At 41.6% G+C, this 16,137-nt stretch overlaps 1 protein-coding gene across 1 annotated transcript in view; it reads right to left on the bottom strand.

The window, feature by feature from the left end:
- The window catches only part of CUNH8orf59 (chromosome unknown C8orf59 homolog), a 7,918-nt gene extending 1,200 nt beyond the window's left edge, over positions 1 to 6,718 (bottom strand). Inside the window, exons 1-2 of the mRNA XM_023518326.1 lie at positions 6,657 to 6,718; positions 2,670 to 2,800 (exon numbers count right to left, since the gene is read on the bottom strand). Coding sequence (XP_023374094.1) covers positions 2,670 to 2,797 — 128 coding nt within the window. The 5' untranslated portion in view covers positions 2,798 to 2,800; positions 6,657 to 6,718. The remainder of the gene's footprint in view (positions 1 to 2,669; positions 2,801 to 6,656) is intronic.
- Positions 6,719 to 16,137: the final 9,419 nt, after the last annotated feature.

The raw sequence follows: 16,137 nt of genomic DNA, 5'->3' as shown, positions 1-16,137 counted from the left end.
GCCACCTTAGGTGTATGTGGCTGGCGCCTTAGCGGCTTGAGCCACAGGCGCCGAGCCTTGGTTTTTTAAAAATAAGATTTATGCGGCTATGTGGCTTATGTTTTTTAAAAATAAGATTTATGTGGATGTTAGAAGGCCAAAGTATGTGACTGTGATAAAATGATTCATAATAAGATATATATATGTATATATACATATATATATACACACATATATATATTATGTGACTCATAATAATATACACACACACATATACATATGTATTTGATCTCCATCCCCATCTCCTGTCATATAACTTGTAAAATCTTTGGAATCTCCAGAGGGTTAAGAATGTCTTTTGAAAGTTAATGAGATGGCTGGTGACCACAGGTCTCTAAATATTAAATAGCTTCAGGATAGGGGCTGATCACCAGAAATTGTTGAGTGAGGGTTGGGACTTTTAACTTGGGGAGGGGAAGAGGAGACTGAGGGTTAAGTTGATCAATGATGGCCAATGAGACTTTGATGCCTACATAATGAAGCCTCCATGAAACTCCAAAAGAACAGGGTTTGGAAAGCTTCTGGATAGCTGAACACATGGAGGCAGGGTAGCATGCCCAGAGAAGGCAAGGAAGCACCAGCACGCTCCTTCCCACATACACCCCTTGTCTTAGGCATTTCTTCCATCTGGCTGTACATCTGTCTCCTTTGTTACATCCTTTACAATATGATAAACCAGTAAAAGAAAGTAGTGTTTCCCTGGGTTCTGTGAACTACACTAGCAAACCCAACGAGGAGGTTATGGGGGTCAGAGGTTCAGGGAAAAAACCTGGGGCTTACAACTGGCATCACAAGGAGAGGGCAGTATTGTCGGGGCTGAACCTTCAACCTATGAGGTCTGGTGCCATCTCCAGGTAGAGTGTCAGATTTGAATTAAATTAGAGGACACCCAGCTACTACCTACTGGAAATTCACTTGCAGAACTGCTTGGTGTGGGGAACCCCTCCCCTAATCTTTAAGTGTTAAGTGACTGGGAAAGAAGGAACAGCAGTGACCATGATTCTTCTAGGTGATGGTGCTATCATCTTTTATCAATACAACAAGAAACTAGATGAAATTTTCATGCCTTCTGTTAATAACAGTACAACTCTGAGTCCTTCCTTGACCTTTTTGTTTTAGTGGAAATTGCCTGAGGACAGCGTCCCTTGTAGTCCTCTTCTGAGTATAAGAGATTGGAATAATGGTCTTATTTTTGATTCCTGCTACCAGTTTCTCCTGCAAAACCATCAGCTCCTTTCCACTTTATGCTGCTCACCCACAAGTCTTTATTAGATCTGCTTATTAACACATGTAAAGTTCTAGTCTCCTCTTCAAACAAAAATGATCTTCCTCAACAAGCTTTTCCCTATCAGAGCCTCTGCACTTGCTAGTAGAGTTGCCTCTGTACTTGACAGTAGAGTTGCACTCTCACCTCTGCCTAGCACACACTGATCTCGACACTGATCCAAGCACTTCTGAGCTCTTTGCATTACTCCTTGCAATTCTGGTCTTGGCTTCCGTGTCAACTATGATGACAAGCCTATGTAGAATAGTCATTGTCAAACCCACATCACATTATTCCACTTTGTTTTTTGCATTTACAAAATCATAAAACTGTATAACTTCAGCTTACAAAGGCTGCAGATAAAATGTTTGGTATATTCTATGGACTATTATGATAATTACTGAGTCCTGAAGAGCTGACTCTGCCTACTACTGAAACTTGGAAACATTCTCCTAAGATATTTTCTTAAAAGAATCTACTTAATTTATGAAGAAATTTCTCAAGTGTTTGAAATATAAACAACACCCTTTTCAAATTTTCCACGTTGTGAAGTAAGTTTATCTTGCAGGGGTGTCCAACCTTTTTTCTTTTCTCCTGCTGCACATTGGAAGAATAAGAGTTGTCTTGGGTCACACACTGAATACACAAAATGAGCAAAAAAAGGTCCCTGCATATTTTTTGTGATACTTGACACCACAAATTAGCAAGATAGGCCTCAAATAATCTGCACAGTGGGCCACAAGGTGGATTTTATTTGAGTTTCAGATATCCTCAGATAACAATTAGAAGAAAAAAGAATAGAGGTTCACTGACATCCCATGTCCTGGCTCTACTAATAGGTTCCTGGATGTATTATGAGTTCAGAGATAAGAAATGTTTCTGACACCTCAGTTTTTAATGATTTTTATGCTCTAATGAAGCTATCAGGATGCTATACAAAGCCTTATATACTTGCACTTACAATGCTTTTTTTCTTACATTTCTTGCCTTCCTACAAAGGCAAGAACTTTTTTTTTTTTCTTCCAGCCAGTCTTACTCAGACCCCTGGTAGAGTGCTCATACAGCTACTTCCAACTCTTGGGCTCAAGCAATCCTTTTGCTACAGCCTCCCCAGTAGCTGGGACTACAGGCGCCTGCCACAACGCTAGGGAAATTTTTTCTATTTTTAGTGGAGACAAGGTCTCCCTCTTGCTCAGGCTGGTCTGAAACTACTGAGCTCAAGCAATCTGCAGGCCTCCCAGAGTGCTAGTATTACATGCGTGAGCCACCACGTCTGGCCACAAAGAACCATTTTAAAAAATAAGATATCCAGTTGTTTAGTAGCTTACAACTGTGCTTTGCTTGGAAATGCTGAAGTCAAGAGTACTTTAAAATACTTACCTTCTTAAGATTAGTGGTAACTGGTTTTGCTTTGTTTTTAGCCTTAAAGTTTTTTTGGCTGGCTATGTGAAATACATTCCTGGACTTCTGCCCTCTGAATTTGTTCTTGGCCATTGTCTAGGAAATGAAGAAAATAAGTTCAGTCAAACCCCCCACATCATGAACATCATTTTAAGTTTTTAAAGTAAAGGTACCAATTGTGTCTAAGAAATCCCATCATACTCCTGATTATTTTAACCTTTTTACTGCAAACAGTTTAATTCAAACAAGATGTCTGGTATTGGTAAGCCTAAAGGCGATCAACATAAGAAGCTCCTTTGGTGTGAATGATGCCTGTAGGCATTGTTGATTTTGCAAACAAAACTTTGAGGATAGATGTTACTGTTATATTACTTGACTTGAGTCTATAAGCATCATACGCTTCTTTCTCAATATTTTTCACAGTTGTGCCTGAAATAATTTGTACAAATAGTGGATTCTTGTGGGAGTATATATAAATATGGGGTAAGATAAATTTGAAGAGTGAAGTTCAGAAGACTGAATCATTGTTGGAGAATTTGGATATAGAGGCAACTTTAAAAATACCTCTCACAGGCTCGGCGCCTGTGGCTCAAGCGGCTAAGGCGCCAGCCACATACACCTAAGGTGGCGGGTTCGAATCCCCAGCCCAGGCCGCCAAACAACAATGATGGCTGCAACCAAAAAATAGCCAGGCGTTGTGGTGGGCGCCTGTAATCCCAGCTACTTGGGAGGCTGAGGCAAGAAAATCGAGTAAGCCCAGGAGTTGGAGGTTGCTGTGAGCGTGATGCCATGGCACTCTACCCAGGGGGATAGCTTGAGGCTCCGTCTCAAAAAAAAAAAAAAAAAACCTCTCACAAAAGTGTGAACTGTCGCATGATTCGAGTGAACCTCAGAATCTGATTTGGAAAATGAAAGTGTAGAACCTATTTCAATTTTAAAATAAGTCAATCCTCGGCTACTTCAATAGAGAGAAGACAATTTGAATCTAAAAATACATGATTTTGATATCAGGAATAAAAGCCAATAGTCATAACAAATTATCCATTTTTAAGGCTTTCCAGCTATTTTCAGCACATTTGGTTAATCATACTGTACAACTCTGTAGGAAGAACTGTTTCTGATTCCAACACATTCTGTCTCACAGAAAGACATTTTCCATCAGAGTATAGCTATCCAACAGGAATATGGCAAAATGCCCACCAGACATGTATTTGCAGAAAACAAAAAATGAAGTGAAACACAGTATCAATGCATACAACATAATGGTAGATTATGTATTTAACTGTACTTTGAGTTGTAACATATAAAAAAGATTATTAAATTTTTAATGATATGGCAAAGTTTTATCATTTCATATTAATTTTTTGCATATTGAAACAGGAATCAACTTGGGTGATTTTTTTTTTTTGCAGTTTTGGCTGAGGCTGGGCTTAGAACCCGCCACCTCCGGCTTATGGGGCCGGTGCCCTACCCCTTTGAGCCACAGGCGCCACCCTTGGGTGAATTATTTTAATAAGAAACCCTAAAGCATCCAGTAGCATACCCAGTTTTGTAATGGTTATTGAGATCCCTGCACACCTCAGTTGGCATGCTTCATTTCTGAGCACTCTGAAGTCAAAGGGTTAAAAGTTGCTGAAAGAATTAAATTATTTCCATGTCTTTCTCCCTACTAGATTTCTTGTTTTTTGCATACAGAGCATGTATCTAATTATTTTCTGCCACCTCAGCACCTGGCGTATATGAGACAGAGTCTTGCTCTGTTGCCTGGGATAGAGTGCAGTAATGTCATCACAGCTCACTGCAACCTCAACCTCCTGGGCTCAAGTAATCCTCCTGCCTATGCCTCCCCAGTACTGGGGACTACAGGTGCCTGCCACAACTCCAAGCTAATTCCTTTATTTTTTAGTAGAGATGGGTCTCACTCTTGCTCAGGCTGGTCTAGAACACCTGACCTCAAGCATTCCTCTGCTGCAGCCTCTCAGAGTGCCAGGATTACAGGTGTGAGTCACCATGCTAGGCCACTTAAATTACTTTATGACTTTTACATCATCTCCCTGTGAATGGCTCTTGCCTTGAAACCTTGGATATTTTCTTCCCTCTGAGGCCAGATGTACATTAAGCTGGTAAATTCTACCTTAGAAACACCTCTCAAATCTGTCTTAATAATGCATGTTAAAATAATTTTTAAAATACTAATAATTAACTTTTGTTGAGCTTTTGCTTATATGTACAAGCATTATGCTAACATTTCATATCATTTATTTTACCTAATTTACTACTCACAACCACCTTTATGGGAAGTACTGTTATCCCCACTTTACATTTAATAACTGATCCAAAGAGAAGATAGTTTGCCCAACATCACATAAACCAGGCGATGCCAGGACTTAAAGCCAGGCAGACTAGATCAGAGCTAACATCTGATACAAATAAAAAAGCAATATAAAACTTTGGTGTAGTATTGCCTAGTTCAGGTCCGGGTTACTGCTGCAGTCCTTAGGTCCATGTGATTAACCACGGGTTGTCAAACTATGCCCATGGACCACTCATGCCAGTAACCGTCTTTGTAACTAAAGTTTAATTGAAACACAGTTATATCCACTCAATTATGTATTGTCTATGGATGTTTTCCTGGCACAACTATGATCCATGAAGCCTAAAATATTTACTCTCTGGCCTTTTTTTTTTTTTGAGACACAGCCTCAAGCTGTCACCCTGGGTAGAGTGCTGTAGCATCACAGCTCACAGCAACCTCCAACTCCTGGGCTCAAACGATTCTCCTGCCTCTGCCTCCCAAGTAGCTGGGACTACAGGCGCCTGCCGCAACACCTGGCTATTAATAGCCATCATTGGCGAGCCTGGGCTGGATTCGAACCCACCAGCTCAGGTGTATGTGGCTGGCGCCTTAGCCGCTAGAGCAACAGGCGCCGAGCCTACTATCTGGCCTTTTACAAAAAGTTTGCCTACCCCTGGCTTAAACCATCCACACAACTGGCCATCTGGCACAATGCCATGTGACTAACCTCGACATTAAAAACCTTCAGTGGCTGTTCCCAGTGCCTAAGGGGCAATATGCCTTGGCCTAGCATATTCCTGTTACCGTCGATCTAGCCTAAATTTCAAACACACCTCCGGCCACCTTTTTATATACACTGCACTAGCCAACCTAGACTACTAGTTGTTCTTGGAAGACACCTCACACATCCTTTCCTTAGCTCACACAGTATCTCTTGATCGAAATTTTCATCTTCCTTCGGTATACCCTCAGGAAACTATTAACAGAGGCAGCAACGCTTTTGAAACCCAATAGTACTTCTACTTAAAACATGATTATTACAAAAAACACACGATAAAACTCCCCAAATCAAGTAATCTAAAATCCTCCCAATAGTAATCAAAAAGCAATCACTCATCTAGTATTTGTTAATCAATTACTATGTCAGTTGTGGGACACAACTGATAAATAAATGTATGTGTGTATATACACACACAAGCGACAAACGTGACATATACAGAACATACACAAATAAGCATGACAGGTATAATATGTATTACATATAAGTAACATATATATGGAACATGGACACATGCTAGGTGTTACAGATTAACATACAAGTGGGGACACAAGAGGGAGAGGTCTACTAGAGTTGGGGACGTGAGCGGGATTCCTGGAGAAGACAATACTGTGGTCGTGGGGAGGGGGATAAGCAAATTCTCTTATAACCACGAGAAACTGTGATCTGGAAAGATAGCCAAAAACTGGGGACCCTGCCAAGAGAGGAAGGCCCAACAGGTCCCAGGGTTTCGGGCTGCTGCCCCGTAGGGCTGCAAAAGGCAGAGCACGACAGAATCCAGCTTCGGAGCCAGATGCACTAAGCCGGTCCAATCCCACCCCAACCCCCATAAATTTCACGCCAAAGCCCGCCGGAAAATGTCTTTACTAATCTCTCACCAGACGTTTGATATCCGCGTGCAACTTCCTTCAGTCCCGGCAACGTCATCTGCACCCACAAGGCCCAGGAAGTTCCGGGAATAGGTAGCCAGTAAGGATTCAGCTCACTAGTCGTCGTTCCTCCCATCCAGCGTAGCCCCACCCCGGGCACGTCGTAAACAGAGAAGCACCGCCCACCGAGCGTAATCCCGCCCACCGAATGGGTTCCCCTCCACATGACGTGGACCTGCCCACAGAGCCAACTCAGCTCCACGGAACAGGGTGCTGTGAGCCGAGCCAAGTCCCGCCGCCTGAGCCGGTTTCACCTGCTGTGGGACGGCAGTCTCTTTAGCAGACTTGTTCGCGGCTCAAGGGAGCTAGAGGCGTTGGAGAGCCAGGATTTGACTTCTGAGGGTGTGTACTTGCACGGAAAACACCCAAGGTGCCTATAAGACGCTGAGCCTTGGGGACCTTGAGGCTCTAATCCACTTTCAGCCGCTGACTTCCGGCGGGCTCTGCCTACGCTGCCGAAGAGGTTTCTGGAATGCAGCTGGAAAGATCCAGATCTGTAATCTCCAAAGAAAAGTTGTCTGAATGGTTCTGGCTGTTGGGCTTTCGTGAGGCTCAAGTCAGATGTTGGCTGGTGCTGCAGCTAGCCAAGGGCCTGGCTGGGCTGGCGGTCTGCCGCCTCCGCAGTGGTTACGTGGCGGGTCGCGGGGCTCACGCCTGGAATCCCCGCACCCTGGGAGGCCGAGGCGTGTGGGCGCCCGAGCTCACGAGTTCAGACCAGCCTGAGCCGGAGCGAGACCCGGTCTCTAGAAATAGCCGGGCGCTGTAGTGGGTGCCTCTAGTACCGGCTACTTGGGAGGTGAGGCAAGAGAATCGCATAAGCCCAAGAGATGGAGGTTGCTGTGAGCTGTGACGCCCGGCACTCTACGCAGGATGACAAAATGACAAAGTGAGACTCTCAAAAAAAAAAAAAAAAAAAGGTGGCTCGCTGGCGTGACTGCAAACTAGTGCTGGCTGTGACCCTTGATGCCCCAAGTCCTCTCCAAATAGGGACAGGTGAGGTAAAGGAACAAATCACTTGATCACTGATTAAAATGATAGCTGCCAGGTTTATCAAGTATAAAGTTCCTTTCTACCCCACACCCTTTTTTTTTTTTTTAAGACCGTCTATGTCGCCCTCGGTAGAGTGCTGTAGCGTCACAGCTCACAGCAACCTTAAACTCTTGGGCTTAAACGATTCTCTTGCCTCAGCCTCCCAAGTAGCTGGGACTATAGGCACCCATCACAACGCCCGGCTGTTTGTTGTTGTTGTTTTTATAGACGAGGTCTCGTTCTGGCTCAGGCTGGTCTCGGACGTGTGAGATTGAGCAGTCTACCCACTTCGGCCCCCCAAGTGTTGGGATTACAGGCGTGAGCCAGCACACCAGCCTATATGGGGTGGGGGAGGTCTCACTCTTCCTCAAACTGGTCTCGAACCTGTGAGCTCAAGTGATCCACCCTCCTTGGCTTCCCAGAGTGCTAGGATTACAGGAGTGAGCCATGCCCCTGGCTTCCTTTCTCCCTTTTAATCAATACATGTTTTGCAAGGAGCTATTTGAAACTATGTAAATACCTCATTACTCGTCAAACGTTCACGTACTAGTTTTGGTACACATTGATGTTTCTTGTCTGAATTAGTTATTACTATGATTGCCAAATTATAATTTTTGTATTTCTATCATTTCTTCTGCAGCCATCAATTAACATTCCATGGCAATTAAAAACTTTCTCCTGGGGCGGCGTCTGTGGCTCAGTGAGTAGGGCAATGGCCCCATATACCAAGGGTGGTGGGTTCAAACCCGCCCCGGCCAAACTTTAACAAAAAAATAGCCGGGTGTTGTGGCGGGCGCCTGTAGTCCCAGTTACTTGGGAGGCTGAGGCAAGAGAATCGCCTAAGCTCAGGAGTTGAAGGTTGCTGTGAGCTGTGACGGTACGGCACTCAACCAAGGGCAATAAAGTGAGACTGTCTCTAAAAAAAACCAAAAAACTTTATCCTCTACCCGTATTTTATTTTTAAAAGATGGAGTCTCTGTCGCCCTGGGTATAGTGGCCTTGGTGTCATAGCTCACAGCAATCTCAAATTCTTAGGCTTAAGCCATACTGTTTTTGCTTCAGCCTCCCAATTAACTGGGTCCATGGGTGCCCACCACAAGACCAGGCTAGTTTTTCCATCTTTATAGTGACAGAGTGTCACTCTTGCTCAGGTTGTTCTTGAACCCCTGAGCTCAAGCAATCCACCCATCTCATCCTTCCAAGGTGCTAGGATTACAGGCATGAGCCACTATGCCTGGCTCTATATATTTGTTTAAGTTGGTATGAACTCATGGGTTGCTATCTTATTTCGAGCATTTATTACTTGCTGAAATTTAAAAATAAAAATAAATCTAATGAAAGATTACAGTCTTTTATTATCACAATTTTTTGATGTTCGTATTTCCCAGATTTGCCTAGTAAATGCTCTGTTGCTTTAACGTCTCACCTGTCTGCACTTTTTAAACTACTTTTTTACTTTGTGGCACAACAAAGCATTTCAGATTGGACCTAGGTTTCACCAGTCCTAGCTAAAACCATTTCTCCATAGAGCCCTGGTTCCTTTTAGTGAAGAATGACATTTAAAAACCAGGATCTTCTGATGCTTCTGATACCCAGGTTTCTCAATGGGCAGAGCAAGGCAGTATGTGTGTGTATGTGCATAATAGTTGTGTCTATCTATTGACTTATCTATAAATAAACACATCTCTTCAACTGTATTTCTATATGTACAGAACACTAGTTCACACTGGTATCTCCAATTCCAGTAAATACTACAGGACTTATTTTAGTTTTCTGTTTTTCCATTAATGTAATTTTTTTTTTTCCATCAGTAAGAAAGCTGGCTCCCTTATTTTAAAGATAGTACTCATGTGGTTTATATTCCCGTATGTAATCAATCTTCCTTCACTGTTGCCACCTACCTTCCTCCCTCCCACCCCATGTAGGTCCCCCACCCCTCCAGTCTCCCATCATTTCCCTGGGCTGCTGCCACCTGCATAAGCTGCCACCCTCATAGATGACTTTCCCTGGGCTGCTGCCACCTGCACACCCCCTTTTACGACCTTATGAAGGAAGGAGAAAAGGAAGGAAGGGAAGAAGTCAAGCTGATGGTAGAGTTGGAGATTTTATTCTACAGGCAATGAAGGGCTTCTTCCCTCCACCCCCACCAGACACACACACACACACAAGATCACTTATAGGAAATAATTTAGGAGGCAGTTCAGGAAATATGTGATGAGGCCTTTTGAGGAGATGGACATCCTTGGATGACTGTGCACTTATATAACTCCTCCAATGAAAATGAAATCTACAATTCTTACGAGGAGCCAATTTGATTATAAATATTTTCATGATCGATTATGGAAATGGGGAGTCTTTTCTTGTAACCCTCCCAGAGGCAGAGCACTTATTCCTAAACTATGAACATTTACAACATAGTCCACATAAGAAAATAGAACAAAATATGCAGAATACATTATCTTTCTATCTAGGACAAATTCCTGGAAATATTTGGTGGGTAAGAACCAATCAAGGAAAAGAGAAGAGACTCACTTCAGCAGATTATTATGAAGTTGCAGGAGGTGTGTTATGGGCTTTAGCATCTTGCTATACATTTGCTGTATTGAAATATCATTTTACTTTAATGTGTTTGTCTCTCATGCACTCTTCAGGAGCCAGGAAAAAAATCACCTTTGGATTTCCATCCAGGATTATGTATTTCCATCACATAGGAAGAGAGACGTAAGTATTCACTAAATGAAAGAGAACTTACTGAAATTTAAAAAGTAGGCAAGGGTTTATAGCCAACACACTAAAAAGACTGTAAAGCACTACTGCTGTTAGCAGGACTAAGATATATCCAGAAGAACATTTTTTATCTTCTTGTAGCACCATTCCTTGGAAGTAATAGGTGCTCCACCAATTTGTTGTTAATTTAATTAAGCAGATTTTATCCAGTGAAATCTCCTGGCCAAATGCCTGGAGATCTTGAACCTGAACTAATCACAGTCACAAAGGAGGGCTTGTGTCTGAAATATTCGAAGGTTAAGAACGGTCAAATACATATCGCAAAAGCAATAAAAATATTCAAAAGGTACATAAAGTCCTTCCACATTTTTTATGATGCTTGGTTAAAATACAAGTAATAGTTAAAAATTACATGAATTGTGAAATATTTAGCAGGTACATGTTTAAAACTCAGAAAGTTGGCAAAGGCAAAGAAGGCAGTGTGCTATTAAATTGTAACTTGATACTCCATTTTGCCTACCTTTAAAAGCAAGAAAGAAAGAAAGAAAGAAAGAATGCCCTGCTTTGTAATTATTAAGCTTAGTTGATAATATAAGCTCTCAGCTACTAAAAACTCAACAATGGAAGAGAGGGAGGAAGGAAGGAACGAAGGACTGGAGTCCTGTGTGTGGCCCTGCATGGGGTTCGGAGGTGGTGCTGTGTAGGTGTGTGCCCCTTCCCCTTTCACTAGTGCAGAGAACTCCACGGTTTCCTCCCAGTTCTAGTACTCTCATGGGTGGGTGCACCGTCTTTGAGAAACGGTTCCCATCTTTCCTGACAGAAGAGTCTGAAGATTAGATTGTAAGAAAACAAAACAGAAGCCATGTTTCAGAGGTCTGTCTTTGAGGGATTTCATCAGTTTGTAAGACAGAAGTCCAAAATAATTAGCAGCTTGGTTCTTGAAAGACGCCTGAATTGTGTGCAGTTACGTGGGCGAGTGAGTCAGGAACCGTCATGAGACAGGTGGAAGGAAAAAAATCCAGCCACAATATTTTCTCTAGCAACAAATGAGATGTGGCCGTCAGGGGACAGTGATATATACCACACAGGTGATGTCAGTCAAAAGACAACATGGCGTGGCCCAGCATATCAATATTGTGGCTGGGCCTCAGCAATATGGCATATTAGTGTGTGAAAAGGGATCTCTAATTTATGCGGAGGGGAGAGGAGACTACAGAGAATACATGGATAAAAATAATGTGAGGTGATAAGCAACAATGATCTTAGGTGATAACATTATATTTCAGAGTGACCAGGCAAAAGAGGAGTAGAATGGACAATTCATCTTTGGCCATTGTTTGCTATAGTCTTATTGCCAAATCATGTATATTCTTTGCAGTTTTTAAAGAGAAGAATTAAAATTCTTTTTTATATAAAAAAACCAAAACTTCAACAATGATTTTGTTTCTTAGTTAAAACTCTCTCTCAGTCATAACTCTCTGTTATGTTCAGAGCCTGCACAGACTAAAGCAGACAGTTTTTCACCCTCTTTTCTGTGTTATTTTATAGCAACTCTGCTGTGTTGAGATCCTACTAAGAATTCCCTGGGCATCTGTATTATGATAAATACGATGAAAATATTGAGGACAATAGGTATTTCACAAACATTCAGCTTCTTCAAAACCTTTTCCCCGCCTTTTAGATTAGACAAATGACTATAGAAATTTGGAAAACTCAGGAGAGTATAAAGAAGAAAATGGATAATCAGTATTTATTTTGTTCCATCTCACTCACTATCATCTTTCACTTATTTGAGTTACTGTAATAGCTTCATAAGTAGGCCCCCTGTTTTAATTTCTACCTAATCTCACAGCCAGAGGGATCTTGCTAAAATGCTAACCAGATCATGTCATTCCTCAGTGTTCTCTCATCACTTGGAATAAAAGAAAAACACAGTAGAACCTCCACATCGACCACCTCCCTATGCTGACCACCTCCTGAAATTGACCTAAGTTTTATAGAACAGAAGTGTAAGTAGCAGTGCGGCAGGCCTAGTTCCTTATGTTGTAAGAACTCTATGTTGACTGGTTTGTTGCAGTTTCTTAGGTGGTCAACTTACAGAGGTTCTACTGTATGTACAGTGGCCTGTGGAGCCCAGTGTGATCCCCTCCACCCCTGTGGTTTTCTAAATGTTCATTCAACATACCAGGTGATGCAGGAGCACTCCTGCTCTCAACTCTTCTGCCTGGACCACTTTCCCCCTAAATTTGTGTACAAGACTCATTACTTCTTTCGGGTATTCTCTCAAATGTTATCTCTTTAGTGAGGATTTCCCTAACTATCTCCACCAAACTTAAACTACTCTAACATCCCTGCCCCCTTCAATAATGTCCCATTGTCACCATACAGCCTTTATACAGTTTTTCTTGTTTTTTTAATCTATTTCCTTCTGCTCAAATGTAAAATCCATAAAAGTAGGTCTTTTTATTATGTTTTGTCTTCTGCTGTATTAGTTTCCTAATGCCATGTAACAAATCTCCCCACAATTTAGTAATCGTTATGCACTCTCAAGTGATTTCAGTGAGCCTGGAGTTTGGGAGGAGCTTCACTGAATGGTTCTGGCTCAGGGGTTTTAGTGAGGTTCTAGACTAGTGGTTCTCAGCTTTCCTAATGCCTTCTAATGCCTTGACCCTTTAATACAGTTCCTCATGTTGTGGTGACCCCCAACTATAAAATTATTTTGGTTGCTACTTCATAACTGTAATTTTGCTACTGTTATGAATCATGATGTATCTGATATGCAGGATGTATTTTCATTGTTACAAAGGATTCACGACCCACAGGTTGAGAACCACTGTTCTAGACAGAAGTTGGTTGGGCTGAAGTTAGCTAAAGGCTTAGCTGGGGCTGGGACTCTGCTTCCAAACTGGCTCACTCAGTGGTTACAAGCTGGTGCTAGTTGTGGCCACAATGCCCCAAGGCCTCTCCAAGAGGAACTTTCACAGAACTGTTTTAGTATTCTCATGACATGGTATTTGGCTTTCCTCAGGCTGAGCGATCCAAGGTAGTAAGGAGGAAACTAGTGCCTTTAATGACTTAGCCTTGGAAGTCCCACACCGCCACTCCCACTGTATTTTATTAATCACACATTCTAGTCCCAGTTCAGCAAGGAAGGAGACTACATGAGGAGTTGAATAAAAGGGAGTGAGGATCATTAATTGTCTTAGAGGCTGGCTAATGCAGCTGCCATTTCCCCTGTGCCTAATACAGTGCCTGGCATGTATTAGGAGCTCAATCAATATTTTAATTAATTATATTAATATTTTTTGAGAAATTTTTTTTCTTTTCTTTTTGTCCCAGGAGAACCCAGCTACATGATACGATATGTTTCTTTATAGTCTTTTCACCTAAGCATATATGCATATCATAGTGTTTATTAAAATTAGTTTCTCTTTAGATAAAAATTTATAATTTATGTATCTAAGTGTACATGTTAATAGTTTTGATATACGATACTTAATGTCTTTTAAAAATTATAACATATGTGTAGATATATACATTGTTTCCACCCTTATCCTTCTCATTTATTTTCCTGCTATACATACACCATGAATAACAGCCTTGTGCATGCATCGTTAACAGAATCTCTTAATATTTTCTTAGGAAGCATGCCTAAAAGTAGAATTTAAAGTTATAAACATTTAAAATTCTTGATTTAACTTATCAAATTGATTCCAAAATAGCACATGTTTTACATTTCTCCCAATAGTCTATGGCCATACCGATTTTGCCATGTTCTCATTAATGTATATTATTAATACTCTTTTGGAAGCTGCAAAATTTTGATTAATAAGAAAAGGCATAAATATTATTTAAATTATACATATTTCAAATTTTGTCGGAGGTTTATAGTATAGTTCCCCCCCCCATTTTTGTAAAATTAACTGACTTTTAGGAGTTGAGGTGTATAAAATTTAGAAGTGAGGTGAGAAAGAGAAAACCAGGAATTGGTATAATTATTCACTTTCTGACTTGTACACCTGGGTGGATGGTGGTACCATTTGATGAGATAGAGAAAATGGGAGCAAGAAGTTGGGACAGGTGGAGAGTATGTAATTTCATTTTGAACCCTTTAGATTGAAGCGACTGAATACAATTCAGTGGATCTAGAGCTATATTGCCCAGTATAGTAGCCACTAGTCTCACGTGGCTATCAAGTACTTGTAATGTGGCAAGCCTGAATTGTGTTGTGCTGTAAAGGTAAAGTATACTCCAGAATTGGAATACTTTATAAAGAAAGGAAAAGAAAAAGTACATGTGACTGTATCAGTTAAGGTACAATCGGAAGACAGAAGTCAGACAATAATTTGAGCAGGAAAAGTTTACTGTAAAGAATTATTGTTTTTTCTTTTTCGGAACTGTAAAGAATTATTAAGTATAACAGGGCAAGTGTAAATATATAAAAGAAAACTCTAAAGAATATTCTAAGGCTAAGGAAGTTTCTGATAAAGGATAAGCTTGGATGGCCGACTTCTCCCTAAAGCTGAGATCACTGGAGAGGTTGTGGTTGCAGCCCAGTGGATGGCAGAGAAGTTCACTGGGTTGAACCCAGAGTGAACCAGAGCTGGTTCATACTTGCCAGGCAAGCAGGAAACATGACTTCAGGGTCCAGCTGTGCTAAGGCTGATATGCAGGCATGCAGCTGTGCAGAGGGATGCAGGGCACTGGGAACTGAGTCTCTGGCGGAGTGATGCATGGCCTAGAGTGCACAGTGTCCATGTAGGAGAGCTGTGGGACACACTCTGGGGTGCAGGCAGGTTGAGGCTGGTGGGCAGGCATGCAGAGGGACTTGGAACATTTCCTTGGAGTGGCATGCGACCTGAGTGTGTGGGGTTTGCATTTGGGAGGGGCAATTAGGTGGTCACTGGGCTGAGGCCGGGGCATGGGCTTGCTGAGAGACTGCATACTCTGGGTGTGCTACTGGCCAAGAGTTCTCCTGGATGTCCCTGCACTGTGCTGCTGATAGCAGCCCAGAAGAAGCAAGAAGAAAACAAACAAACAAACAAAAATGCGGCACTCTGGAACCACAAAGAAAAGTTCCTTTCTCTTGCAATGATCCTCTGTTTAAGAAAGGTTTATGTTATGGTTGCTGCAAAGAAATTCTTAAAGCTTTATTATCACAGAGGTGGTAATGCATAGTGAAATCAGGGCTAAAGGCAGTAAATTGATAATTGATACATTCAGTTAATATTTTTGTATTGATTCGTTGAAATGATAATATTGGGATATTTGGGGTTAAATAATCCATCACTAAGACTAGTTTGACTTTTTAGAAAACTTTAAAAAATGTAATTAGTAAAAAGTTTAAACATACATATATGGTTAGCACTTGGAAAGTGCTGAAATAGATGCTGGGCTAGGTCGGTTACATCCATAGAAAGTGATGGAAGTCTCTAGGAAGAAAGTGTAGGCAGAGGAGAAATCCTAGTGAAAAGCCTCAAATCCCCTAAATTTAAAGATTGGCATAAGGGTTAATTTTACTACTCAATTTGACTGGGCCATGGGGTGCCAAGATATTTGGCCAAACAGTATTCTGAGTGCTTTGGATGACAATAGCACTTAAACCAGTTGATTGAATACAGAAGACTGCAGTCCTTAAGGTGGGTGGGCCTCAGCCAATTAGTTGATGACCTGA

Source organism: Otolemur garnettii, unplaced genomic scaffold (genome assembly GCF_000181295.1).
Source record: "Otolemur garnettii isolate 467f Iridium unplaced genomic scaffold, OtoGar3 scaffold00004, whole genome shotgun sequence".
NCBI lineage: Eukaryota > Metazoa > Chordata > Mammalia > Primates > Galagidae > Otolemur > Otolemur garnettii.
This window is presented reverse-complemented; position numbering and strand designations above follow the sequence as displayed.